The 26,298-nt window shown below is 45.6% G+C and overlaps 2 protein-coding genes across 3 annotated transcripts; one reads left to right on the top strand and one right to left on the bottom strand.

The window, feature by feature from the left end:
- Positions 1–1,077: 1,077 nt before the first annotated feature.
- On the bottom strand, positions 1,078–9,232 carry LOC104320667 (alpha-aspartyl dipeptidase). Its single transcript, XM_069781634.1, has 8 exons — positions 8,955–9,232; positions 8,779–8,867; positions 7,440–7,514; positions 6,772–6,851; positions 5,194–5,367; positions 3,647–3,706; positions 2,140–2,222; positions 1,078–1,598 (listed from the first exon to the last, which is right to left on the bottom strand). The coding sequence occupies exons 1-8, from the start codon at positions 9,230–9,232 to the stop codon at positions 1,520–1,522; spliced, it is 918 nt and encodes a 305-aa protein (XP_069637735.1). The 3' UTR covers positions 1,078–1,519.
- On the top strand, positions 9,154–25,697 carry CYP20A1 (cytochrome P450 family 20 subfamily A member 1). 2 transcript variants are annotated; one of them, XM_069781633.1, is made up of 14 exons: positions 9,156–9,287; positions 9,739–9,876; positions 9,989–10,038; positions 10,126–10,292; positions 15,959–16,104; positions 16,780–16,947; positions 17,650–17,728; positions 19,418–19,533; positions 19,951–20,005; positions 21,393–21,513; positions 22,387–22,498; positions 23,141–23,205; positions 25,085–25,174; positions 25,344–25,697. In XM_069781633.1, the coding sequence occupies exons 2-14, from the start codon at positions 9,871–9,873 to the stop codon at positions 25,492–25,494; spliced, it is 1,326 nt and encodes a 441-aa protein (XP_069637734.1). In that variant the 5' UTR covers positions 9,156–9,287; positions 9,739–9,870; the 3' UTR covers positions 25,495–25,697. The 2 variants fall into 2 exon arrangements, with proteins under 2 accessions (XP_069637733.1, XP_069637734.1); XM_069781632.1 differs by lacking the exon at positions 9,739–9,876 and having other exon boundaries at positions 9,154–9,287.
- The last annotated feature ends 601 nt before the right edge of the window (positions 25,698–26,298 follow it).

Consider the following 26,298-nt stretch of genomic DNA (forward strand, 5'->3'; position numbering starts at 1 on the left):
AAATTGGTGTTTTCTTCAGGAGAGAGTTCCTCCAGTTGTGTGTTCTTTCTATTTTCAGCTACGGGACTTGGGAAATCTGGCAAGTGTTTCCAGAGCTTAGGTCTGTGATTATACTTGGCACAGGCACAATTTCATAACATGCCTTCTGTCCCAGAACCATGATTGTCAGTATAGATTATGGTTTAAAGCTGCTAAGGTGTTTTGAGATTGAAATATAAAACATCCAGCCATATATATATCATAAATCTAACTGAACTTAGAGGCTACTTGTTTATTTAGCTTCCTATCTAGTTAGTGTTTTCCTCTTGAGGGAGCCATATTTTTTTGCCTTGAAGTAACTTTTTAAAATAAACTTAGTCTTGCACCTGACAGTACTGCTTTAGTCATACATAGCTGTGAGCTGTTGCTTAAAGAAAGCCATGAGGAAAAAAAAAAAATCAAGGAAGACTTGCAATACATGTTCTGAGTCAACCATTCACTATGCAGGAGCAGCTTAATATAAGATCAGAGAAATGCTGCTTTTAAGACTTACCTCCCTTTGGTCAGTGTTTTGATGGAAGCTGTGATGCTACTCAGTTTGCTTGATGCATTTTTACTGAAGCTAATGAGGGAGTGGTAACAAAGGCCTTACAGCAACAGTTAACCATATTTTCTGATAATTCTTACAGATTGTGCAATTATGTGATTACAAATGGATTTCTAAATGCCAAAAAATGCCTTTTCTTAAAAGAGTTAAATGTTAGGTCTAAGGAGTGTTGGAAATACCTACTTTCAAAAATGAGCCTTCAGGCACTGTAATGAACTTGCTGTTAGTCTTCTGTGCAATATCTTCTTCCCTTCTGGGTGCTTTAAGAGTATACTGTATGTCTTACTTTGTTTTGATCAGTATGTTTTAAGAGTGTGTATATTGGCTAATGATGGATTTTTTTTTTCTGTACAGCATGGTAGAAGATGTTTTAAAATTTTGCACTTTTCTAGGATTTGCAAGTTTGTAACCTGAGAATTTTTAACATGCACACTTTTGTACATAATTAGCATTGTATAAATTTGACATGAGTCTGAAGCAAATAAAAGTAATTGAATGCATAAATTCTCACTTTATTAATAGCGCAAAAATTAAACTAATAGTGTGGAAGTACACTAAACAATTCTTTCATTTAGCAGGTGCAGCTAGGCAGCAGAAACAGCTGCCTCAGTGTCCTGTCTTAATTGTGTTACAGTAACTTATTTTTGGTGGGGAAGGAATCAAAGTGGATACATGAATGTACAGACCTTTTCAGACTAAGAGTAGCTATGATTATTGCAATACTTGAGCAAAAATTGTCTTTTTGCTGGGAAGGAGAGATGTCTGAGATGTGAATTAGGGTTGGGAAAAGAACCCACCAGTGCATGTTTATCTTTATTTATAAAGCATAAGTTCTTCACACACACACACACGCACACCCGGGGCTAGAAGCATCTCTTTCCTTTCTCCTCATTGTCTTCTCATGTAGTAACTTTTGCTGCAGAGTATGCAAGGCTACAGATTCTGGAGATTATTGTCAGTCAGGAGGAAACTGAAATCTGTTCCAGGCTCATGTTCAGTTGGTTTCTTATCCCTATAAACAAGACAAACCATGCCGTGAGCTTTAACAGGACCTAGGACTACTGTGCTTCTGTCTGTTACTAGGGTTAGAACAAGGCATCCTTATTCATAACAAGCAGAGTTTTGACTCCCTTGCCTGCATCACAGGACATCCATATTAGATTTCTTAGTAAAGTTCATATACTGAAGACATGAGTTCCCTTGTTCTAGGGTTGAACGCATTAGGGCTAAACTGGTATTCCCCTGGCCTTCAATAACAGGGCTGACTATTGGGGCTCTTTCCGTGAACAGTAACTATAGTTCGGAAACATAAGCATCAATGGATGTAATACCATAGCACTTACGGGGTAAGTTAGACATCCTTTAGAGTGCTGTAATACTGCCTGCTCCTTTGGAGCATAAAGCAATACTCATGTTTTCCCCAAAGAGAAATGGAAGCAAGGGATTAAGTAACTTCAGATGTTGGGGGCCAGGTTAACACGTGCCAGGAGTCTAATAGAAGTCTCTCTCCCTTTCTGTCTGAAGGAGGATATCAATTCAAATAAAGCATTTACCTCAAAAACAGACGTGCTCCTGTCACTCCTTGCAAGGTGGCTTTGTCTCCTTCCACTAGCAGCATCGTACCTTCCCGCAAGCCCTAATGTAGGTGGAAACATTTAATGTTATTTTCAAGCTATTTGAAAGGTTAGAATGCTTATCACAAGCAGGCCAGTCTTAGTGCAGCTCACCACGACTACAGACAATACATTATTGCTCACCTATTTCTAACAAAGATACCAAGACAAAATTAGGTGAGTTACCTTGTTTTAGAAGCTAGTTTTCTTGTTTATTTTATTTTTCAGTTTTAAGGGAGAAACTATTAAGGAGAAAAGGAAAGTGTTTTTTCCACACTTAATTCTGCTACCACCATTCTTCAATCCAGTCTGGGCCAAGTAACAGCCAGCTGGGTTTGTTAAAGCACAAACTTTATACTCCAAGCTCAAGCACAGGGACAGGAAACCCAGAGGTCCCACTTCCCCAGAGAGACATACTGTAATTATGAACATACTACTGAATGAGCAAATTCAGAAACCCAGAGAGTAAAACAACATGTGAAGTTAAGAATATCTGCAAAAAGTTTAAGGGGAGATATCTTACCATCTGCATGCACACCACCCCCAACATATAACATATGACTGGTGGCCAGTGACTGGAAAGATCAGAGCTGCCTAAAATACAGTGTTTGGCAACAGGACTCCAAGCATCTAATAGGCAGAATGCATTTCATGTGTTCTAACCCATTTTCTGCAAGTGAGCAAAATCCAACTTTGAAGCCCTTAGAAAGAATATAACTAGCCTTACATGCCACTGTTCTGTAATGCTTGTCAGGCAGGGTGTTGAGGTTTAAGCCCAGCCAGCAACTAGGCACCACCCAGCTACTTGCTCACTCCTTCTTCCACCCCAGTGGGGATGGGGAGGAGAATCGGAAAAAAAGTAAAACTCGTGGGTTGAGATAAGAACAGTTTAATAACTAAAGTAAAATAAAATGTAATACTACTACTACTAATAAAATATAAGAAAAATAATTGCAATAAAAAGGAATATAATAAAATAACATTTTTAAAAAACCAAGAAAAGACAAGTGATGCACAATGCAGTTGCCTGCCACCTGCTGACCGATGCCTGAGCAGTGATCCACCCCTCCCAGCCAACTCCCACAGTTTATATACTGAGCATGATATTCTATGGTATGGAATATCCCTGTGGCTAGTTTGGGACAGCTGTCCTAGCTACGGTCCCTCCCAGCTTCTTGTACACCTGCTTGCTGGCAGAACATGGGGAACTGAAAAATCCTTAACTTAGGATAAGCGCTACTTAGCAACAACTAAACCATCAGTGTGTTATCAACCTTATTCTCACACTAAATCCAAAACACAGTGTACCAGCTAGTAAGAAGAAAATTAATTCTATGCCAGCTGAAACCAGGACACAGGGGAATGCACACTGAAAGCCAGCAAGAATGCATTTAAAATGTTTCCCATGCTACAGCCATGAGCTTCCTGACTGGGAACTACTACTCACCAGAACTGGAGGCGTGTTTGGTTCTTCATGATATTGGCGAATTCTTTCCTCTCTTGTCTCCTGCAATAATAAGTGTAGATTTAGCTGCCCAGGCAGTAAGAGAGGACTTGGAGCTATCCATGTAGCATTACACTGAGCTATTTCATAACATTAAACAAAGCAGGCACTTTCCTTCAAGCAGAATAGAGTGGCAGTTGACTTTAACGGATACATATTTTACCCTTCATCACTAGCAGCAATTGCTGCAGGTTGATAAAACAGAACTCACACAATCCCAACCCTGAAAAGCCTTAAAACTTACTTCCACTCAATTCATCTAGGTCGTCTTTTTTTTCTTTTTTTTTTTTTTTTAAGGCTATCTCTATGTGCTCACCCTCAGAACAAGAGCACTGAGGAAGGTGGTGGAAGCAAATGCCTGAGATGCCGCCTTCATGAAAGAGGGTAGTGAACTATGGATTTCTGCTGATTAAATATCTGCTTGTTTGTCCTAAAGTAGGTATTACACTGAAGAATTTCCTTCTGTGAACAGCTCTGCCATGTTTCCTGAGGGTTTGCTGCTGAACTGAGCAACAGTAATTAAAGAAATCAAACCAGAAGGATTTGTTGGTAAGGAAACACAGGAATACAGCAGGGACTTGGTATGGCACAGAGCTTCCAGCTTCCTCTCAGAGAAATAGCAAAAGTTACTTATAGGGAAGACTGCTTGATTCTCTAGTGACAAGCTGATTAAATGAGTACCTACAACTTAATCTAAATTCTAGAAGCACACACTGATCCTCCATCTCTTCATCGTTCCCTAATTCTTAATATTTCCTCTAACCATGAAGAAATTTTCACTACAAGGAGGAAAGGATTTGGGCTGTTAAAAAGATGCACCACAGAAACTGTTCCCTGAGGAACTGGCTCCCAACAGGCTATTCAAGAATCAGCTCCTCCATGCAGTGGAGTTGTCAGTCTTTGTGCCGGATAGTTAAAAGTGTTTTTCTTTCAGCTATACCAGGACATGTGCTTGCTCAGTATTGGACATTACAGGGTGTGCTCTCTGCAAGGACACGAGTGCCTAGGTATTTTCTTACATAAGATTGCATACAATCCCAAGATCTCCCTCTTCTGATGGTTCCTTCAGACCTTTAGATATTTAAGCCTCTTAATGTATGTTTAAGTTAGGTCTTCTCAAGCAGCAGGCAAGACAGACTATGGCAGGACTTTCCAGAAACACAGCACATTGCATCTTAACATTTCAAGTTTATCTTCACGCCCCACCCTCAATTCCATGCCAGGTATGAAGCAACAGTATTTCAGACATTGCAAAGCTTCTGTTTGTGAGAAACACTTCATTCCACCTCAGTAATACTGTTGCCAACTCCTCTTCCCACTCAAAGAAAAGCTTTAGGAGGGAGTAAAATGTTACTGCTTCACTGGCATTTCCAATTGCTCTAGGGAGCAGCTGTTAGACATTTTATAGCTTTGTAAGGCCTCACAAATGCACGCTATCGTTACACCTCCACACCCCGATTACTGTGTTAGCTCTGACATGCTTTACTTACACCCATGTGAGTGCTTTTAACATCTGGGTCCAAGTAGTGGGGGTTAATATTAAAAGGAACTAAACCTAGGGCCTGCAGGGAAGGTGGATAAACAATTGGCATGTCATTGGTAGTATTGATGCTGATGGTAGCAACATTAGTTCCTGCGCTGGACCCCACATAAGGAATCCCATCCTGAAAGACAAAAGCAATGATTAGTATACAGTATCACAACTAGGAACTGCATTTTATAGCATCTTCTATCAATCTCAGAGACTGCAGTCAGATTAGACTTTGTTCTTCTAACTCATCTCACTGCTAACTGTACAGGTGAAAAGCAGAACAAGAATTCAGGTTTTGAGGTGGCCAGTAATTTGTGTATGTCATAGTTGTCAGAGAACGAGCTGTTGAATGTCCTGTACTCAGAACTCTGCAACCCCATCACAAGAGAGAACTTACAAGGTTGTCAGTGCATATATTGGACTTTGCTATTAAGAGAGGAGAGACTTACCTACATTGCAATTACAGGAAATATCTGAACTAGCTTTTAACTAGCTTCTGAAGAGAGTAGACCATCTGAAGCTGAGTACAATGTTGCCACAGCATCAGCTTACCAGTACCGTGACCAGCCAGTTTAGCACTAGTTTAGGTATTACTACTATGTACATAGGACTATGTACTGTGCTGTAGATAGAAGGATTCCACACAAACATGCAAGTATATGGATAATGCTGAACAATTTGTAAAAATAAGCTATCTTGGGAGAACTGGTGCTAATATAACCAAATAGTTATCTAGACTTCACTGGGACTCAAACATTTTCTGGCTTTTCTGCCCACAACAGGCACTGAATTTCTGTATATTAAGACACCCTAGCTAACCTTTCTTCTTGGTAGCTGACCTTTTCAAATATACTGTGCTTGCATAAATCTCCTTGAAGTCGTCTGCAGTTCCACATTGCTAGGGGAACACCTTGCTTCTGTTCTCCTCCATAGATGGCCTATCTTTGCTGTGCCTTATGAGATTCACCAGCCAGAATAGGGCTGCTGACCAGAAGGGCTCAATGGCACCCAAACCTCTTAATTCCAGGTCAAGGAGGTACCCAAGGTAATTACACCATTTTCAATGTCAACAAGACATTGTCTAAAAGGCATGTATGGATCCAGTTCTGTTGTCGGTTTATTAGCGGACAACCTGCAACTTGAACACATCTATATCTATTAACAAGATACAGAGTGGACATCCCAAGCTGAAAAACAGCATTTCTGGACATATATTAAGTCTTGCACTGCTCTTCATTGGTATTTTAAGTTCAGGGGCTTACTTCTAAGGTACTATGCAGCACTGTACATCCCAAGGTCTTGCAGTCCCACATCTGGGACGCTGTCCTAGAATGACAGATTGCTGACCTTGGTCTTTTCAGGCTTCAATGGCTAATGACAGCCTTATTTGGCCACAGATTTCAGTTCACCAAGTTGCATGGCTCAATATTTGAATTATATCAGAAACAAAGATGGAGAATCAACTTGGATTTGTCTAACCACAGCTTATGCATGAGATCCTGCTATTCAGAGTTGGCCCGAGTCACGTAGTTTGTACCTCAAGAACTCTTTTCCTGATCTCCTGTATGAGGCTGTTGTCATAGAGAGCTTTCAGGAGACGGAATGTGTTCCCACCTCCTGTAGAAAGAGAGTCCAGCTTATTTAATGTGCTTTCACCACCAGTTTTAATTGAAGCCTTTACAGACTTGGCAGGCTCAATGATTTCTGTGCTCTACTCAGGGTAGTATCCTGCTTTGAGCAGCAGTAAAACCAGAAGCTTCAGAAGAATGGTCATTTGGGCAGGCCACAGGCTCATCCCCCAAGTCCTTGTAACACTGACGCTGGCTGTTTGACAGCAGATGCTGTTCTAATACCCAGCAGCATGGTATTAGGACTACGCTCAATTTGAGCACAGTAGCCCTGAATCTTCTTAGACTTGATGAAGTGATGATACAGCTGTGATGATCATGTTTTTAACACTGAAGTACTGTTCAAATGAATAATTTGAAACTTACTGGAGACAAAGTTCTGTTAATAAATCTCTCCTACTTCCCTCCCCACCAGAAAATTTAGGGTCTTACTGTTCCAAATTAAAGTACTGTTTTCTGTAGTTTCTAATAATTGCTAGGCCCAACTTTTTCATTGTTCTCTACAGTGCCAGCTCTGAGCAGGACTAATCCAGTGCCCTGTATAAACCCTCATCAGGAAGCAAGAAGTAAAACTTACCAATAAATATTGCTTCAGATTTCCTTACAGCTTCCACTGGATCACAAGATTCATGAATGCTGTCCAGCCCATAACCTTAAATGAAAAAGTATTTACCTTTGCCACTTCAGTTTGGAAGAAGAATGTGGTATGTTCCATCACCCCCTGCCCTCCCCCCCACCCCCACCCCCGAGAGAAATGTTTCACCAGACAACCAGGGAAGCTTCAGAGAACTCTACAACACAAAACAGAGTATGTCCTATGTTAGTGCAGGGTTTCTGCATCCAGCTGTACCAAAGCAAACGTTTGCTTTATGGATATACGTGCTCAGTGTCTAAGAGCAGAGCATTTCACTCGGCAGGTGCACGCTGAGGCACAAAGTCCCGCTGAGCATTACCGGCTAACTGGAAAGTAAGAGATGGGAAAAAGCTGTCAGTCTTCAGCTTGGCTGAGTCTGAACAGGATGTGCCATTATTGGGCTAGCATTACTAGTACAAATATCTGATCCGAGGGGGTTTTTTTGGGTAATGGTTAAAATGTCTGGCTTTGACAGATTTGCCTTGCTGGGGTTCACTGAGTACAGGAAGTGCGACAGCCAGAAGAACATGGACATTTGATATCAGCAGTCCTTCTGCAACACAAGGAGCAAAGTGTGCTGCCCAGGGAAGTAAGTACTGATTATTACTACAGTAACAGGTCCAAAGTTATCCTGAACAGTAATAGATATTAGGCGGAGGTGTTGCTGTAGGCTGCTCTGGGAAGATCTTTGCTCCAAGTAAAGCTCGGTTGCTGTTCATCATGGAAATATCTGGCTGGTTGAAGCGCATTATAGTAACGGTCCTCACTTAACACCAGTAGTCGCACGGCTCGAGCAGAGGTTTAAGACGTACGGGAAGAAACGTTCCCCTGCGTGACTAAGGAGAATAAAAAGATGCCCCTTAGTATTCGGGAATAAAAACTTCCTCCCTGAAGTGGTTAGAAGCGTCGTAACAAGATTTCTTCTGGAGGCCTCTAAAGCACCTACTTGAGGTAGAAGTTGGCGAACAGCTGCCCGCTGCTCCCGCTGCCGTTGCTGGCCGCAACTCAACGGCGTGCAGCAGAGCCAGGAAGCCCCTCTCCGCCGCTCCCCGGGCACTCCCCCCGCTCGGACCCCCGGAAAGCAGACCGTCGCAGAGTCGCTCGCCGCCTCACGCCCCCTCAGAGCCGCGGTTTGCCAGCGCCGGCCCGGGCGCTGCCCGGCCAGGCCGGGCGCTGCCCGGCGAGGCCAGCCCCTGCGGCACGGCTGCCCCACGGCAAAGGCGACGCTTCCGCAGCCGCCGCCCGGCCGCGGCGCTCGGCGCCCGGGGCGGGCCGGCCTTACCCAAGCTCTCAAACTTCTCCCTCGCGGTGCGGGCGTAGGCGTCTCGGTCGTGCAGGGCGTAGGGAACGAAGAGCACCCGCTTCACCTTCCTGGGAGAAGAGAGGGGAGAGAGCGCTTAGAGCCGCGGGGGCGGCCCGGGGCCGGGCGGGCTCCCGCAGCCCCTGCGCAGCGCTTACTCCCCGAGGAAGCTCTTGATGTGCTGCTGGCAGTGGCCCAGGTACCCCCCTCCGTGCAGGGTGGAGTTGGAGACCAGCAGCAGGCGCCGCGGCCCCCCCATGCCGCCCCGGGCCGTGCCCGCGGGCGGTGCGCGCGGCCCGGCCCGCCCCGGCCCGGCCCGGCCCGGCCCGCCCCTTCCTGCCCCGCCGGGGGGCCGCGGGGTGGGGCCGAGCCGCCGCCGCCGCCGCCGCCGCCGCCGCTCCCGCCGCCCCGGCCCGGCCATGCTGGACTTCGCCATCTTTGCCGTCACTTTCCTGCTCATCCTGGTGGGAGCCGTGCTCTACCTCTACCCGGTAATGCTGCCGGCGGCGGGGAGAGCGGGACGGCCCGGCCCGGCCCGGCCCGGCCCCCGGTGGCAGGCGGTCAGGGAGCGAGCGGCTGCGGAGCCGAGCCGCCACCGCGCCCCGGGCGGCCCCGGCCCCTTCCCGCGGCCCCTGGGCTTGGGCGGGGGTTCGGGCCCGCCCCGGCGCCGTCCCACGCCGGTGCCCCGGGGCCCGGGTCCTGCCGGCGACGTGGCTGACGCTTGCGGGAGCGCTTGTTGCAGGGTGTCCCCGTCCGTCCGTCCGTCCGTGCCTGCCGAGCCAGCGGGGCAGCCCTGCCCGCACGCCTCGGCACGCCTCGTGTTCGACGTGCTCCGGTGAATCCCTCTTAGAAGGGCTTTATCCGCTCGCCTTGCAGATCCCCAGGGCAAGATCTGGGCGCGAGATCTGCGTTGCAGACCTGACCCTTTAAATCTTTACCCAGGGATCTTTCATCTAACCAGATGAATAATCCGCGTTTCGCCAGTGGGACCAGGCACACGCTTAACAGTTGATCAGCTTCATAAGCCTTAGCAGGTTTGAGGCCTGAAGATGTGGCTTATCCAGCTTTTTTTTAATGGTTGTAAGTAGTGCAGCAGCACTGATGTCGAAAATCTAGCTCTCCTGCTTGAAAACTGTGGGGCTTGTATAAAATCTTAAGTTCAAGGAGGCTGATGCATTTTCTTTTACCCTAGGCATCTAGGCAAGCATCAGGTATCCCTGGGCTGGCTCCAACTGATGAAAAGTAAGTGGTTTCCATCTCCACATCGATCAAGTTCAGCATTGGCGGAGGATGCTGTTCATGACCAGATATCCTCTTTGTGTTCCTCAGGGATGGCAACCTGCCAGATATAATTTCCAGCAGCAGTTTGCATGAGTTCCTGGTGAACCTTCATGAGAAATATGGCCCACTGGTCTCTTTCTGGTTTGGAAGGCGTCTTGTTGTCAGCCTCGGCTCCATTGATCTCCTGAAACAACATATTAACCCCAACCGGTTGCGTAAGTGTTCTTTGCTTTGTCTGAGTCCATTTGTTCCTTCTGGCCTTGCTGGGCATCCTATGTCAAAGGAAGCTGGAGTTTCATTCTAAGTAGAAGGAAAATGAGACTTAGTTTGCAGCTGACATCGTGGTTCAGGTATGTCTTTGGTCCTGCTTATTGGACTTGAGTATCAGTGACCAAGACTTGCTGCTGCCCAGTGGCCATCTAGAAATTGGTGTACTTGTCTTTTACCATCTCCCGACAGGCAAATGTTTATGGAAAGGGTCATGCTCATTAGTCACTTGAAACAGCAAGGTGAAGATCCTGTAGCCACTTGGCACACATCTTAAAAGCAGCTTGAAATATGACTTAAGAGGAGGAACTTTGCTAAATTAAGTTGGAAAACAGCTGTGCTAGTTTGTCATAGCTCCCTTATGTGGTTCAGTGTGGAGGTTTTTATATTATTTGAGAAGTTCTTTAACTTTCGTTTTTCTTTGGTGTGTAGAATTTTGTGCTGAAAACCTTTAATGATCTTCCAGTCTTGGAAGCGGTCAGTGGTGCTGGTAGCTGAATTGACCGTCTTAGTCCTTGAAGGGTATTTATTTTATGCCGTAAGCCTCTTACGTGGGTGTTCTGCTTCCCAAGGTGATCACAGACAATAAGTTAACTCAGTTGGTGTTTGGGTTTAACCTCTTAGTTTTTCCAGTTTTCATCTTATAAGGTTGAATGAGGTGCTGGTTGCACACCTCTGACCTGATCCTGTAGGCTATCTGTAGGCACAGGCAGATATCTCAGCATCACTTTATGCTGGGGTCATGATGGGTAAGCTTCTTGCACAGTTTCATGACAGGCTCAAAAAAAAATGGTGACAATCTGTGGAAGGAGTGGGAGTTAACAAAGATCAGCAAGACACAGTGGATAGCAATGACACTCCAGAAGGTGGAAACCCACCCTGAAAGATCTGAATGTGCTCAAGTGTGTTTGGGGAAAATTGAGCAGGCGGGCAGTTTCTCAAAACTCAGAGAAGTGGTGACAGGCCCCTGAGCAGGCAAGTTCTCAGAAACGTACTGAATTTGGGAGTACCCAAATACTGAAGAAAAACAAATACAGTGCCTCCACTTAAATGTAGGAAATGAAGTGACCCAGGCAGCTACAGACTAGTCTGGCGTCCTGCTATGCCAAGGGCTAAACATATTTTTTTAAGGATGAGGATAAATAGGAAATGCACGTCATACTTCTTTGATAATTGGACTTCTGGATAAGGAAAGTGATAGGACTGTGTTTCTGTCAGGGTTTCGGTTCAGAATTTGCTTGGACACTGCTTGGGTCATCACTGAGACTGGAGGTAATGGGATATGAGAAGTGAAAGAGAGAGCAAGGCTGGATTGTGTTGGGAATGTGAAATGCTGGCTTGGGGAGCTGAAATACTCCCACTAATGTTAGCAGCCTGCCCTGATGGCATCATGCTGGGACCCCTTGTCAACACAGGGAAGCAGAGGGAGATGGGTACCCCTGAGGGCTGGGGCAGCAGAAGCAGGAAGGGGAGGAGCAAGAGCAGGCTGCATTAATTGCCTGCAGGATCGCAGGGCTATGGAAAAAAAGAAAAGGGTACAGTGGGTCATGTCTTTTCTCTAGAGAGAGGAAAGCATCTAGACTATTTCACCAGATGAACATGAGCCAGACCTGGAATCCTGCGTATGGCTCTGACCTCTGTACTCAGGCATGGTTTTGAATAAAGCAAGCGCAAAGAAAGGCTGCCGGTGCTCTCAGAGGAGTAGGGAGCCTGTTGTGCAGGAGGAGCCAGGGAAAGTGTGTTCAGCCCAGCAGAAGGAAGAGCTTATATCCTCAAAAAGGTAGCAGCAGCAGGCCTAAGAAGGAGGGTTCTCGTGATCTGTACTGAACTCAGACCTGAAAAAGCAGCAATATTAGTTGTATCAGTGCTTTTCTTTTAGCACTGATGCTTGTCAGAAGTGCTCAAACTTTATTAGAGGTGAGGAATCTTACTGATTCTTTTTCCTGGAGCTTTGAGCTATAAACAACATGTAGTATCTGAGTGGCTGTAGCAAAGCAGTTCCTGTACCATTTCCTGGTGAGTGAGAATAGATGTTGTGGTAGCTCTCAGCCACGAACTGGCTCTGGGCAGCTTGCAGTTTTGTTGGAGACCTGGTCTTGTCTGTATCTCTTATGTGCACACAGCACTGTGAGGCAGAAAACAGCCCACTGTGGACTGGGTTATATCCAACTGCTGACTCTCCAGCCCCGCCTGAAAACCCTTGCCATGTGACTTCTCCTCAGTCTGCTGGGGTACCTGAGGCCAGAGCTGCTCTTCTTAGATGCATGCTTGTTGGTTTCCAAGTTTGAGGTGTAGGGTTTGGCTCTGAGCAGCATAGAAAGGTTCCTTTCGTCTCGTGTGTGTCACAGGTGTGGCCAAACTTCTTGGAGAGAAAAAGAGAGGGAGGTGCTGATAGTGCATCTCTCATGAGAGCCTTGAAGTTGGACTAATTGCATTCGTAGTTATTAACAGGTTCCCAATGCCAGGAGACTTCTTCCTCATGCTTAAAGCAATGTTTGAAGTTGGTACATTTTCATGGCCTCTTACAGCTTGGTTAAGATTAATTTGCAAGGAGAATTCAAAGGAAGTCAAACTTTGCTGCTGATACTGGTGATTCCCATGAGAGCTCTGGGGAAGCAGTCCAGGCCCAGTGCGAAGGGTGTGGATGTGAAGAGAGTGGACTAGTTCAGGACTGCCAGGAGCAGTGGGTTCAGAGACCCACTTGGAAAACTCCCATGAGTCAATGTTGCCTTTTGGGTTGGGACAATGAACGTGAAGCATGCTGAATGCTGGAGATGGAGTTATGGGTCCTGGCCTGTTTGAGCAGGGCAGCTTCATTGCTGTTCTGTGTGCATTTGTACTGTGCAGCTTCAGAGGTCCTTTCCATCTCTGATGTTCAGTTCTGCTAGGCATCTGTCTTGGCTCTTCAGAGTTAGATCTTTTCTCCATATTTACTTACAGTGGTGTCCAGGACAGCACTGAGGTTCTTGGGATGAGGGAGAAGATTTCCTTGTAAGTGGAAGGAACAGTTGAAATTTTAATATGCTTCACTAAGAGGACTGAAAGTGTAACCCTAGAGACGTTTTCAAGACAATGACAAAGGAAGAAGTCCATGGAAGTGCTGGCAGGACAGAGCTCTGTCTCCAAGACACGGTTTGTGCCTTGTGGAGTCACTAGCCTTCCGCAGCTGTGGAGAAACAGTCGTTTCCCAAATACTGTGAGGCAGTGCCAGCCCTCAGGAAAGGGCAGCCTGGGCTCTGCAGTCCTCAGTTCGCAACAGTGAGTGTATCAGTCGCATGGGACTGCCTGTTTGCACTGGGGACAGAGGAGAAAAAAATGGAGCCTGTGGCCGATCCAGCAGTTTTCTTTCATGTGCACCAGGAGAACTTTGCAGTTTCTGCAGGTGATGGTGCTAAGCATCCTCTGGCCTCTCCAAATGCCTCTACTTGCCAGATTTGCTTTGTGGGCTTTACCACCAGCCATGTGTCTTTCTGGCTACCCCAGTACTGTGCCTAGCTCTGCCAGGGCCAGTCAGCAGGGAATCGTGGCATGAATAGCAGCAGCCACTCCATGGCAAAGTACCTTGGAGGAGGAATTGTCAGCAGCAGCTAGAGTCACGTAACAGCCTGCTCCATGTGGAGAGCTGCAGGTACCATCTGCTGTGCCAAAAGACACATGCACATACTCCTTGTCTTTCAAAGTGGGAAAGAGGATGAGATGCAGAGCTTAAAAACCTTGGAAGGGAAATGATGTGAGAGAAAAGCATTTAGGAAAGTTTACCATATTCATGCCTCTGGCCTCATTAGCTGCTTTTGTGTCATTAGGTAGTAAGTCCTCTGCAGGTGGGAATTGTCTCTTGTATGTTTGTCCAGTAGCATAATGAGGCCCTGATCTCTGCTGGGAATGCTAGATACACCCACAGTTGGTAGAGTCATATGTGTCTAACCCAGCCTTGATGTTTTCTGATGCCTCAGAGGTTTCACTCTCCATCTGGGAGAAATAACAGACTGTGATAAACAGTGAAAATATGCCTCTTGAAAAACTCCTGATTGCTGCTTCCAAATAGTTCCTTAAAGATTCTGCCAGTTCTGCAAGATCCACAGAAAAGTTTACAGAGAGGAAAAAGCATATGCCATACTTTATTGCACAGTTCTGCAGTGACACCTAGTATACTTCAGGAAATTTATTAAGTAGAGGCCCCTGGTGGTGAAATTCAGAGTTAAAGATCTAACTGAAGTGAGCCATGGATATGGAAGATGGAGGATATGTGGTTTTGTCTAGTTTGTACACTCTCGCAAGTGTCTGTGGAAGGAAGATGGAAAGTAAGACGATTAAGAGTAGAAAGAATTCTGTAGCTTAGTGGGGTACTGTAAGAGCTTCTCTGCTGGAGGCAGCCCTGACTGAGAGAGGTAGGTGTTAATTTGGGAAGAGCTCATCAGCAGGGAACTCAGTGCATGCAAGAGAAATCATGCAGGAGCAGTAGGGTGTCAAATGAGGTTTGCTGGGGCTGTGAAGCAAGGTAAGGAGTGCAGGGAGCAACCTCTGGCCAAGTCTCTCATGCGAGCTGCTATGTCTTGAGTCTATAGCTATGGTCAGGGCAGGAGGGCACACCAAATGTCAAGGAGGAATGTGCTAGAGGGGCTGCAGATGGGGCTGGAGGAGAAGGGGAAGGAGCATGCCACACTCACTGTTGTCACCAAGTCAATGGCACAACCAGCTGGGGACTGGCAAGCTGCAAACAAGCTTCCAAGGCACTATTACTAAAGAGTTACTTGGTAGAGCCAGCTGGCAACCTCTGCAGGGGGAACTGATCACAGGATGGTATCCTGCCACAGAGAAGAGACCTTATGAGGTCGCAGCCCATACTGAGCAAGAGAAGCTTGAGACCCTGTTGTGGTTTAACCCCAGTCAGCAACTAAACACCACACAGCCACTTGCCTGTTCCCACCCCGGTGGGATGGGGGAGAGAATCAGAAAAGTAGAAGTGAGAAAACTCGTGTGTTCAGATAAAGACAGTTTAATAGGTAAAGCAAAAGCTGCGCACACAAGCAAAGCAAAGCAAGGAATTCATTTGCTACTTCCCACCGGCAGGCAGGTGTTCAGCCATCTCCAGGAAAGCAGGGCTCCATCATGCATAACGGTTACTTGGGAAGACAAATGCCATAACTCCGAACGTCCCCCCCTTCCTTCTTCTTCCCCCAGCTTTATTTACTGAGCATGATGCCATACAGTCTGGAATATCCCTGTGGTCAGTTGGGGTCAGCTGTCCCAGCTGGCTCCCCTCCCAGTTTCTTGTGCACTCCCAGCCTCCTCGCTGGTGGGGTGGGGTGAGGAGCCGAAAAGGCCTTGGCGCTGTGTAAGCACTGCTCAGCAGCAACGGAAACATCTCAGCATTATCAATGCTGTTTCCAGCACAAATCCAAAGCTATCCCCATACTAGCTACTATGAAGAAAACTAACTCTATTCCAGCCAAACCCAGCACATGCCCCAAAGATACTGTTCCTGGGGGAAGGAGCCATGCCTTGCTCACTGCCCAGAAGTAGCAGTGCTGGATGAAAGAGATTGCTGTTTTCATCATCCCTGTGTGGTGTGACTGCCTGACTTTCGAATGGTGGTTCCTTTATTTGCTTTCAGTGGATCCCTTTGAGACAATGCTGAAGTCTCTCTTGAGGTACCAGTCCAGCCTGAATGGGGATACAGGAGAGAGCCACATGAGGAGAAAGCTGTATGAAAATGGTGTGACCAAGTCCTTGCAAAGTAACTTTGCTCTCATCCAGAAGGTGCGTAACTGCCTTTGTTACTGCAGAGATGCCCTGCGTGGCTCACTGGGGAAAGTTTAGTGAGCATGATCACTAGGATAAAGGAGCTGCATTCAAATTAGTGCTGGAACTATAAGCATCTGAGACAGCAAACAGCCTCTGCCCATTCAAGCACAGTGTGAATATTTGGTTTCTCTTAGCTCCAGTGTTTTAGAGGGAAGGGCTGAGCTTGGGCACTTTTTATGCCAAGATACCAGATGCAGTTAAAGGTACTGGAGCGTCTGGATTCTAGATTTATTTCCCAGAACAGAAGGGAGGAGCAAGGAACCAGCTATTGGGACCACAAACAGGTGAAGAACTGTTCTGTTGATTCAGTCCAGTAGCCAGAATAGATCTGTTTTCCTAGTCTGGAGCTACTAGTATTAAAGGTTTTAAGGTTTCTTTTGTGACAGAGGGAACAAGAGAGGAGGACAGGGCTGCCTTGTTGGGGGAAAACCTTGGGAAGAGGCAGAAGATTGGAGACTAAAATGTTACTGTTTAAGTTAACAATGGAAGGAAACCCTGGAAAGAGTGTAGCTTCATGCCATAGCCATGAAAGTGTGGTCTGCCTTAGGAACTGGGTGGGAATGTCTCAGGGTGTGTTTGGTAAATAGGCTGCTGATATTACTGCCAACTAATGGTTCCTTCCCTCTCAAGCTGTCAGAAGAGTTGCTAGCCAAATGGCTCTCCCTCCCTGAGGCACAACACGTGCCACTCTGCCAGCACATGCTGGGCTTTGCCATGAAGTCTGTCACGCAGACAGCTATGGGCAGCAGCTTTGAAGATGACCGGGAAGTCATCCGATTCCGCAGGCACCATGATGCAGTAAGTGTTATGAAGAGCCAGAAGATCTCCTATTATATTTTTCCACACCAACAGCAAACAGCTTGTGCCTGTGTACAGTTTAGTACAGGCTACTGCTGAGACTTTAACATTAAGCTAACAAGCTTAAGAGCTTGAGGGCTCTGCCTCAATTGTCCCAGGCTGAAACTATCAGAAAGATCCTACTGCTGATCCTGCTGTCATTAGTCTAAGGTGTTTCTAAAGCATCTGTGGGGATCGGGAACCTTGATCCAATGACACTTGAGAGGTGTTTGGTACCTAAGTCAGTTAAACTCTACCGGGAATGCCAGTGGAACTTCTCCTTTTCAAAGATCTTCTGAAGGCTCTGTGACATTGTGGAGAAAGGAAAATCTGAGGAGGTCCCAAGCTGTGTCCACATCTGGGGATGTTAAATCTGTTGGTGGTAGGGTGGGAAAGAAACAGTTCCATCTCCCATTCAAGATTCCCATGCCTTTTCCCCTACAGTTTTAATTACAGTTGTTTCATTTCAGCTCAATTTCAGCTGTCATAGACGTAATATCTGGAATGGGGCATGGTGTCCTAAAGAGGAGACCAGTTCCGTATTCACAGCAAGTCTTCATTTTATTTGGTGTTTTCCTTTTCCTGAATAGGGAAGAATAGAATAATCACAGCAGTCTCAGCCTATGGTGAGTGATGGTGCTCTTCTCTCTGTCCTTCTTTCAGATCTGGTCGGAGATTGGGAAAGGTTTTTTGGATGGGTCCCTTGACAAAAACATGACTAGGAAGAAGCTCTATGAAGATGGTAGGTTCCTCCCAAAATCACAGTCTTCCTCCCACTGATTAATACTTAAGTTAGCTAGCATGTGGAAGCACTTAATGTGCCCAGCTGTCTTGGCTTTTCTGCAGAGTTGGTCATCGTGCCATAAGCTACCAGATGTGTCCTTCTTATTCTTGCATAAGATCATTGTTTTGGAGTTGAGTGACAAGCCTGACATTGCACAAGAAGTTTGTAGGGCTAGAACTCTAGTTCCAGGTCTAGTTCTAGGGTCTGTCCAGTCTGGAAACTGATAGAGGATCTTGGGAGGTATCAGGGTATGCTTACTCCCTTCCTGTTCTGTTCCCTAGCATCCACTTTTGACCTCTCTTGGAGGCAGGCAACTGTGCTAGGTGGAGACAGATGAAGCCACTTGGTTTGGCCTGTATGGTCATTCTTATGATGCACCATTTAGTGAATGTGCTGCCAGACAGTCACTCACAGGCTAGAAGTCACAAGTAGAGAAGTGCTGCTTTGATGGATGCCTTCCATGCAATAGTCTCTGATGTGCTATTACAAGGTAACATGATTTTCATGTGTTATGGCAGTGCTTTTATTTCTCATATGTTTCATAGTAAGTTATTTTATTTTGTGGTTGCCCTGTCTTTTTTTGTTGTTAATAGTTAAACCCTTTCAGTATTGATTGCTAAGATGTTAAAGAAAGGTATCTTGTATCTAGAACTAAGGATTTGCTTGTAAATCCTCCAAACCCAGTGTTTCCTTCTTTTATGTTGCTGGTTCTGTGAGTTTCAGAACCTGATGACAACTACTGCCCTGTTAAAATGGGCTTCTCCCATGGGCACTTGTTCAGGACTGTTCCTGAGTTGTAGTAGGATGATGCATTACAATTTCACAAACTCCAGACAGTGAGGCTTGGTGTTTTAAGTGTTGCTGCCTTTCCTATATGGAAAGGAGGCACGAAGGGTAGTTCTAAGATGAAGGGGCTGAACTGGGCCTTGGTAAATTGAGTTTCAGATCCAACTTCTGCTCCATGTTTCCTGGATAGTCTTGAGTAGGTCATTTAAAACAGACAGCCAATGACATCTAGGTCCCTAACCGCCCCCGCCGCCCCCCCCCCCCCCCCGGTTCCCACAACAGCCACCAGGAGTTATGCACCCAAATATCTTCAGGTGTGTGGACTCTGTGCCAAAACCCTCCCACGTTTTCCCTACCTTCCTCTCTCTCTCTGTGCAGACTCTTTAGCACAGAGCCATCCTCTTGCACCGTGCTTGTAGAACCCCTAGCAAAAGGGACACCATCAGTGGCTGGAGGTGTGGTAATGCTTCAGTCAGTAGTTATAACTCTACAGGCCATGCAATTAGTGTTATCTGGCTTAAACATTTTTTATGGGGGCTGGTTAAACACGTTCTCTGATGGTTCAACACTAACTGTTACTTCACTTTCCCTTATGTGATTTCAGCTCACAGAGTACAGGTCTCAGTCATACCTGTAAGGGTGGCTTTTTATAGGCAACCTGTCTTATTTGGTTCCTACATTTTCAACTAAATTGGAGACACCGCCTTCCAAATTGACAGTAACATGTAACAGAGGCTGCTTCTGTAAGTGAGCCCAGCAGGGACAGCTGGTCTGAAAATCTGCTTGGGGAGATGGATTTGCTTCTCTGCAGCACTCAGGATGACCAGGTTTTAAAATAAACATTTCTTTTTGCTTCCAAAGCTCTGATGGAGATGGAATCTACCTTAAGGAAAGTTACAAAGGAGCGTCGAGGCAGATCATTCAACAGGCACATCTTTATAGACACCTTGCTGCAGGGGAGCCTGAGTGACCAGCAGGTCTGTGCAGCTGTTGTGTCATTACACAGTCATGGAGTTTTGCTAGATGGGCAGCTCATTACATTGTAGCCTTTGATTAATTTGAGTTTTTGCATCTTAGGTCAGATTCCTTACTAAAGCAGCATTTCTCATTCTTTTTTCCACTCCTACAATGTTTAATTGCATTAGACTTTGGTAGCTTTCTTTGCCACTGCTTCATTGCTATTTTTATAAACCAGAAGTATGTTAATATTAAGCATGTCTCATGTGCCATTCCAGTGGAAGTTCTATAGAGAGTTCAGTCTGTGTCTTCTAGATGTATTTCCTGCTCTCTGCACTAAAGGGATTTCATGTGCTTGAGTGGAGAATGTGCCACTTCTTTTTTTTATCTCTTCAGTCTTATGAACTTCATTCTCTGAAGTAGATTTTATTTCCTAGATTCTGGAAGATACAATGATTTTCTCCTTGGCAGGATGCATAATCACTGCTAACTGTAAGTACAGATTGTAGGTAACTTTTCATCCTTGCACTCAGCTGTCTAAAACTGTGTGTGATGGCATAAGACTTATTCTAGGCTAATAAAAAAATATATTCAGTCATTCTGAGCTGCAGATATATAGAAGCAGCTAATTTTTACATCAGACTCTCGACACAGCCTCATAGCTGGTGAGCTGAAACTAAGCTGTGTTTGACAACCTTCCCCAGTCTTTTAGTGAACCTTAGAATTTCTTCCCATTGCTTTTTTCTTGCACTCTAACCCCAGCCAACTGATGCAAAATTTGATGAAAAAGCACCAAAAGATGTAAGCTACAAAGATCATGTTGTAAAATAGGTTCTGGCACAAGGGAAGGAAATTAAAGCAGAGTGCTAGAATCTGACTGGCTGCTTTGAATTTCTGGAGGATAGGTGTGTTCCATGTACGGAAGGAAGCTCCTTTCAAAGGAGCTACTTTGGGATTTGTGCAAAGATTATGGAAAAAAAAAACCAAATAAAAATACAAACTGGAGCTGTGTAAAACCTCTTATGATAGGGGGATGATTATCAAGCCCTGTATCTCAGCCAGTGGGGCTGGGACTCCAAAGAAAACCTCTCAGGTGCAGCTGCCTGTTAAAGAATGTGGAAAGTTAATCTGGCAACTATGATAATACTCTCTCCAGAGAATACCCTCTCCAAGTACTCCAGGAAGACTGTCATTTTGAGGGGCTTGACTCCTCAGGGATTCTAGATAGTTCTCATGAATAGGCAGTTTGGAGTGGTAGAAGCATTTCCTTGTAGCTTTAGGGAAACTGCATCTTACACACTTATGTCTTATGCAAGGTTTCTTTTCCATTCTGCTATTGAAGATATCTCTTGACTGCCTCACAAAATAGATGTAGGGGAGACAAGTGCTGGCCAACCTGCTGCAGAGAGCTGTACTGTTCTTGTTGCTCCCTGTCAGGAGCCCCAGATGTTGGCTGTCTGGAGCACACACCTGACATGTGCTGGGGAAGCTGCCTAAATAAGGGAATTTAAAGGCTGCTTTGGACAAACCAGGCTTTCATTTGCATGGTTGGTCTAATAACCCTGCTTTCCCAGGGTTTGCTGGGCTGTGTGGTGCCTTCCCCAAAGCTGTGAGGCTGAATGGCTCAGTCCCCTGAACAGCTCCCTGAGCTCCTCATAGCATTGGAAAGAGAATTTTAGCTTGCAAGGTCTCTTGCTGCACAGGAGTTCAGCCACTACTCCCGCCACTGAATACAGAACTAATACAGCCTGCTGTGAACAGAGGTCACCCTTTTCTGGGTCAAAAAGTGATGTTGCAAATACAGGAAGTAAGAAAACTGATTACAGTTTGTAAAGGATTGGATTTTCTGGGTCCAGTCTTGTCTTGATTTCTTCCCCAGTGTGTACCTGGGCAGTCTATTTCCTGACAACCTCAGAAGATGTTCAGCAGAATCTCTACAAGGAGATGGACCGTGTTCTGGGGAAGGGGCCAATTACACATGAGAAAATCGAGCAGCTCAGGTGGGTCCCATGGAAGGAACTGCGGAGGAAGGTTATCTCATGTAGTGGGGACATCTCATGTGCTTGAGCCTGATGCCCAGCCTACACTGGGCTAGGAGAAGACATCCAAAAGCTACTCCCTTCTTTTTTCTGGAAGTGATCAAACCGCAGGATGACTTGCAGCACAGAGAGAATCCGCTGTAGGGCTCCAGACATGGGGACCAAGCTGCTCCTTTCAGGGTGTCTATGGGAAACCCTTTAGGTTCATTGTCAGAGGAGAGCACAGAATCAGTACCCTGGCTGCCAGGCCAAAGTTTGTTTGGTTTCTGCCTTAGTTTTCCAGAAGTAGAGGCAATCAGTCATTTTAATGGTTGGATTCATGTTAGGCATATTTAGAGAGAAAGCATGGAATAATCTTTTCAAAGAGCCACAGAACTAGGATGATGACTGGTCAACAGTGTGCCTTTATTTTTCGTGCATCTGTTGGTGCCACTGGGTGCATTTTGTGTTTGGACTAGTGTTAGAGTTTCAGTAAAGGAGTATAGAATATGTGTGTTTCTTGCTGCTTCTTGTATGAGTGAGAAGCCCAAGAAAAGGGCTGGTGTGTTTATGCTTTTTAGCAGAGTTAGTTTGGTTTAAAATCTGAAAAAAGTGTGGTGAAGAGGGACTTTGATAACCTTCCCTAAAAGCTGATAATGAGATTTAATGCTTCTTGCAAAGATGCTGGGACTCATTGCCAGAAAAAAATGAAGTGCCTCAGTGTGGCTTCAGACAGCTTCAGGAGCAGACTGCAACCCTAAATGCAGCAGGTGACTCGGCTCTCCTTGCTGCCACAAGGATGTGGACAAGCTTCTCTCTGGGAGGGTTAAACTAATCAAGTCTTACTGGCTGCAGATACTGTCGGCAAGTCCTGTGTGAGACCGTGCGAACAGCAAAGCTTACTCCCATTGCTGCACAGCTGCAGGAGCTGGAGGGCAGAGTCGACCAACATACTATCCCCAAAGAGGTAGGGCAGTACTGGGAGCACTAGGCCACTCTCCTTTCCTAGAGGGGATTTTGCTGTTTCCTCTTCTTCCCACAGAGGGGTGAGGCAGGAAGGCCAATTCTTCTGACACTGTTGAACCTGAGCAGCTGCTCTGTCATCTGAAAGTACAATTTAGCTCAAAGTTTGCCCTGCAGTTCCTCTGTGGGAGAAGCTCTGGGAATTCATGTTCTCTTGCTGAGCAGATGTTCTTCTGGTTCTGGGTCCATCAGGGATGAATCATCTTTTGAAGGGGCTTATGGGCTCAGTTGTGCATAAAAGAGCATGATTTCAGGCCCGATCATATCGCCCATATTTCCCACACAGAGTGGTACCTTCCATTGTGGAGAATAAAGTAGTCCATACATACATGCCAGCAAGAGTAGAGGAATGGGATCAGACCCTCTCTAACCACCAACAGTTGCAGCATGGGCCTTAGAAGTTAAAATCCTAACATCTGGGCATGGATTATGGAAATCTGTAGATGAATATAGCGTATTATCTTTTTAAACCACCTAATAAATGAGTAGTCTACAGAATAATCATCATCCAGCAGGGCTGCCCAGAGGTGTCTTTAATTGTGCATTTCTTTCTGCTCTGACATACATGTCCTAATTTTCTTTGCAGACACTTGTGCTTTATGCTCTTGGTGTGATGCTGCAGGATAGTTCATCTTGGCCATCACCATACAAGTATGTAGAATCAAGATTTTTATTGCAACTAATTCCTTTCCTTTTTTTAATTAATATTCTTTGGATCTTACAGCACAGCCCATTTGACTGCAGGGCCTGCCTTAAGCAGAGTTTGGAGATGAAAGGGAGTCTGTAAGAAAATCAATTTATGAAGGTTTTTATTTGTCTCCATGGGCAGGATTTTGGGGCAATTCAAGTCATGATCCTCCCATGCTCCTGTCTGCATGTGCATGTGTGTATGTGTTAGAGTTTAATAAAAACTTTTTTTGTGCACACACACACAGCTTCCCTGGCAAATGCTGGTAAATTCTTTTTAAGGTTTTCTGTAAGAGAGAAACAGTGATTTGAATGGCTTTGGAATCACTGCTTGTCATCATGAAACAATGATGCAAGGGAGGAAACGTGAGTCTGAGGTTTTGGTTTTTCAGGGGGAACGGAAATGCTACCTCATTACTTCTATCTGTGAAAACAAAACTGGATCCAGGCCAGTATTTCAGAGGTTAAAGAAAAAAATTGCTGTAGCTTCCTGGGGCCTCCATGTGGCAAATATTAACATGTAACTGACTTAGTTCACTTGGGCTGGGAAAAAAATGTGGGTCAGTTACTCTAGACAGAGAGAACAGACAGATGAGGTTTAGGAGAAAGAATCGAGCCTTTAGAACAGCACTTGTCCTCTCCTGCAAGTGTAGCTCTTACAAAAGGGTCAGGCATTGATGCACTGATCTACGAGCATCTTGGCAGGGATTGCCCACTAGGCTAGGACACGCACTGTGTTTAAGGAAGGGTTTGTTGAGGCCTCATGGGAGGGACAGTGAGGACTGCTATGAACACAGTGTGTTTATTCCAAGGAGAGGGAGGTTGAGGTTTAGCCTGAGGTAGATGTGTATTTCTGTGACAGAGATATATCAGCTCTTTGTGATCCTTTCACCTACCTACTGTACAAAACCACTGTGCGTGGCTGTTTCCCCTCCCTGTTTTTTTGCTAGGCAGCTGCATTTTCTTTCCTATTACAACATCTGTAACATGACACTTCAGTTCAGGGGGAATATAAATTTGATGCTGCTTTTACTGAGGGTCAGCACCCACATGCTCTTTCACCTTGGTAGAAGCAGAGCTTGGATGGTTAGGCAGGGAGCCCAAAGGCTTGAAGTATAAGCAGAAAGGTTTAGCAGAAAGTGAGAGAACTGCCTTCCACCCATCAAATTTCCTGTTTGGGTTTTTTTTTGGTTTTTTTTTCCTATTTAAGTTGGATGATATTTTATTAGTCTCCCTGTGGTTAGTTGATTATGGGAATCTTGTTTTAACTCATGCCAGCCCTGGATAATAGTTTCTCACAGCCTCCACCATCCTAATGCTGGAAACCACTTTTCTCGCTTGAATGAGTCACCAGCTTCCCTCCCCCAGTACATACACACACACACACCAGCTGCTTGAAGAGAAGGGCAAGGAGAAAAGGGAAATATATTTGGAGGTGAGAGAGGAAGGGACACGGGGGGAGAGAGAGGGAGACAAATCAGATTGTGTGTGCCCTGGAGGGGAATAGAGGGCAGGTAGCAGCATCAGGTCAGCTGTGTACTCAAGCTAAATACCCACTGCTGAGAGGTAATGCATATTAGTTCCAGCCCTGCGTCACACTAACTCAGTTTATCAGCATTTTGACCAAGCTGGAACACAGCTGACCAGCTGGGAACATAGATGGGGTGGATGCACAGTTGCCTTCATGTATCTGTGTGGAATTACCCAGTGTGATTTAGAGAGAGCAAATTAGTGAGATTCTGTATTGTGTTGCCAGTTTCTTACTCATGTGTTTGTGCACATGTGTCTGGGGAAAGGATCCTGTGCCCGCACAGAAAGCCTCAGTGTATTTTGTCTTTCATAGGTTTGACCCAGAGAGATTCAGTGAGGAATTGGCCATGAAAAACCTCTCCTTGTTGGGTTTTTCGGGAAGCCAGGAGTGCCCGGAGTTGAGGTGAGCACAGGGAGGGAGGTCTTTGTGTGTCTCTCTGGCAGACAGGAGCGGAGGTGCTTTCAGCCTCTTCCTGTTACTGCTGAGACAATCTGTCCAAGCTGGCAGTTGTCCTTTGGCAGATTTACATCATAGCAAGGTTTTTATTCTTTTGTCCTGCCTCTTCCCTCAGGTTTGCCTATATGGTGGCTACAGTTCTGCTGAGTGTCCTGGTAAGGAAACTGTATCTCCACCCGGTGAAAGGACAAGTCATGGAGACCAAATATGAGCTGGTAACCTCACCAAAGGAGGAAGCCTGGATAACGGTGTCTAAGAGAAGCTAAGAGAAAGCAAAACAAGGGGCTAAAAGTACCAGCAGTGAAGTTCTGAGTAAGGGTCTTAGGGGGAATCATGCTGGCACCACACTGACTCAGCCAAGGAATTTTACATCCAGATTTTGTTACCTTCCATGTTCTTAACCACATACCTCTCTTGGATACTTTTTCAAACTGAACCAGTAGTCATATTAAAGTAGATTTAATCTGTATGCCTTTTTTACATTTGCTTCTGGATCCCTGGCCAAACTATTGTGAAGGAAGCGACAAAACCTTGCAGTGGTGTATGTATGAACTATTGGGTGTTGGCTAGTCAAAGAACAGACCTCTGGTTAATCTAGCCCCTTTCCAACAGCAGCCAGAGCTGGATAAGAGTGCCTCTCTTATCTGGTGGAATGCTTCTTCATGGGTCCTAGCTAGATAAGACCTTGGAGACACAAGGACAAAGCCTTTCTCTATATATAGGTCTTTTTATTCAAAGTGTCTTTCCTTCCCTTGAGCTATAGCTATAACTGTCAAGAACAGCAGATATATCTTGTGAGAAGTATGTGTGAGTGTGTGTGAGAGAGAGAGAAAGAGAGAAATTAAGTGGGACCGGAATTGCACCACCAGTTCTCTTGCTGTGCAATCTTGCCATGCTGTGGGGTTGCAAGAGAAAGGATGACTGAGAAATGCTAGTAAACCAAGAGGGATAAAATTGGTTTGGCCCCTGAAAAAACAGAAGCATCAGTAATAATATAATGAAATTAAATAAAACCACAGAACAAATCCCTGAGAAAGGGATTCTCTACCCTGACAGTTCTGAGGGCAGTG

The sequence above is a fragment of the Haliaeetus albicilla genome, chromosome 4 (assembly GCF_947461875.1).
Source record: "Haliaeetus albicilla chromosome 4, bHalAlb1.1, whole genome shotgun sequence".
NCBI classification, from domain to species: domain Eukaryota; kingdom Metazoa; phylum Chordata; class Aves; order Accipitriformes; family Accipitridae; genus Haliaeetus; species Haliaeetus albicilla.

Bases quoted from the DNA above. Each gene is read 5' to 3' on its own strand.
- CYP20A1 (XM_069781632.1), top strand. From the start codon at position 9,216: ATGCTGGACTTCGCCATCTTTGCCGTCACTTTCCTGCTCATCCTGGTG. The intron at 9,288-9,988 runs GTAATGCTGCCG...CTTTTACCCTAG, and splicing joins CCGTGCTCTACCTCTACCCG to GCATCTAGGCAAGCATCAGG. The intron at 21,514-22,386 runs GTGGGTCCCATG...TACTGGCTGCAG, and splicing joins GAGAAAATCGAGCAGCTCAG to ATACTGTCGGCAAGTCCTGT.
- LOC104320667 (XM_069781634.1), bottom strand. From the start codon at position 9,232: ATGGCGAAGTCCAGCATGGCCGGGCCGGGGCGGCGGGAGCGGCGGCGG. The intron at 7,515-8,778 runs GTAAGGCCGGCC...TTTTCATTTAAG, and splicing joins GGAGAAGTTTGAGAGCTTGG to GTTATGGGCTGGACAGCATT. The intron at 2,223-3,646 runs GTGAGTAGTAGT...CACCTACATTAG, and splicing joins CAAACACGCCTCCAGTTCTG to GGCTTGCGGGAAGGTACGAT.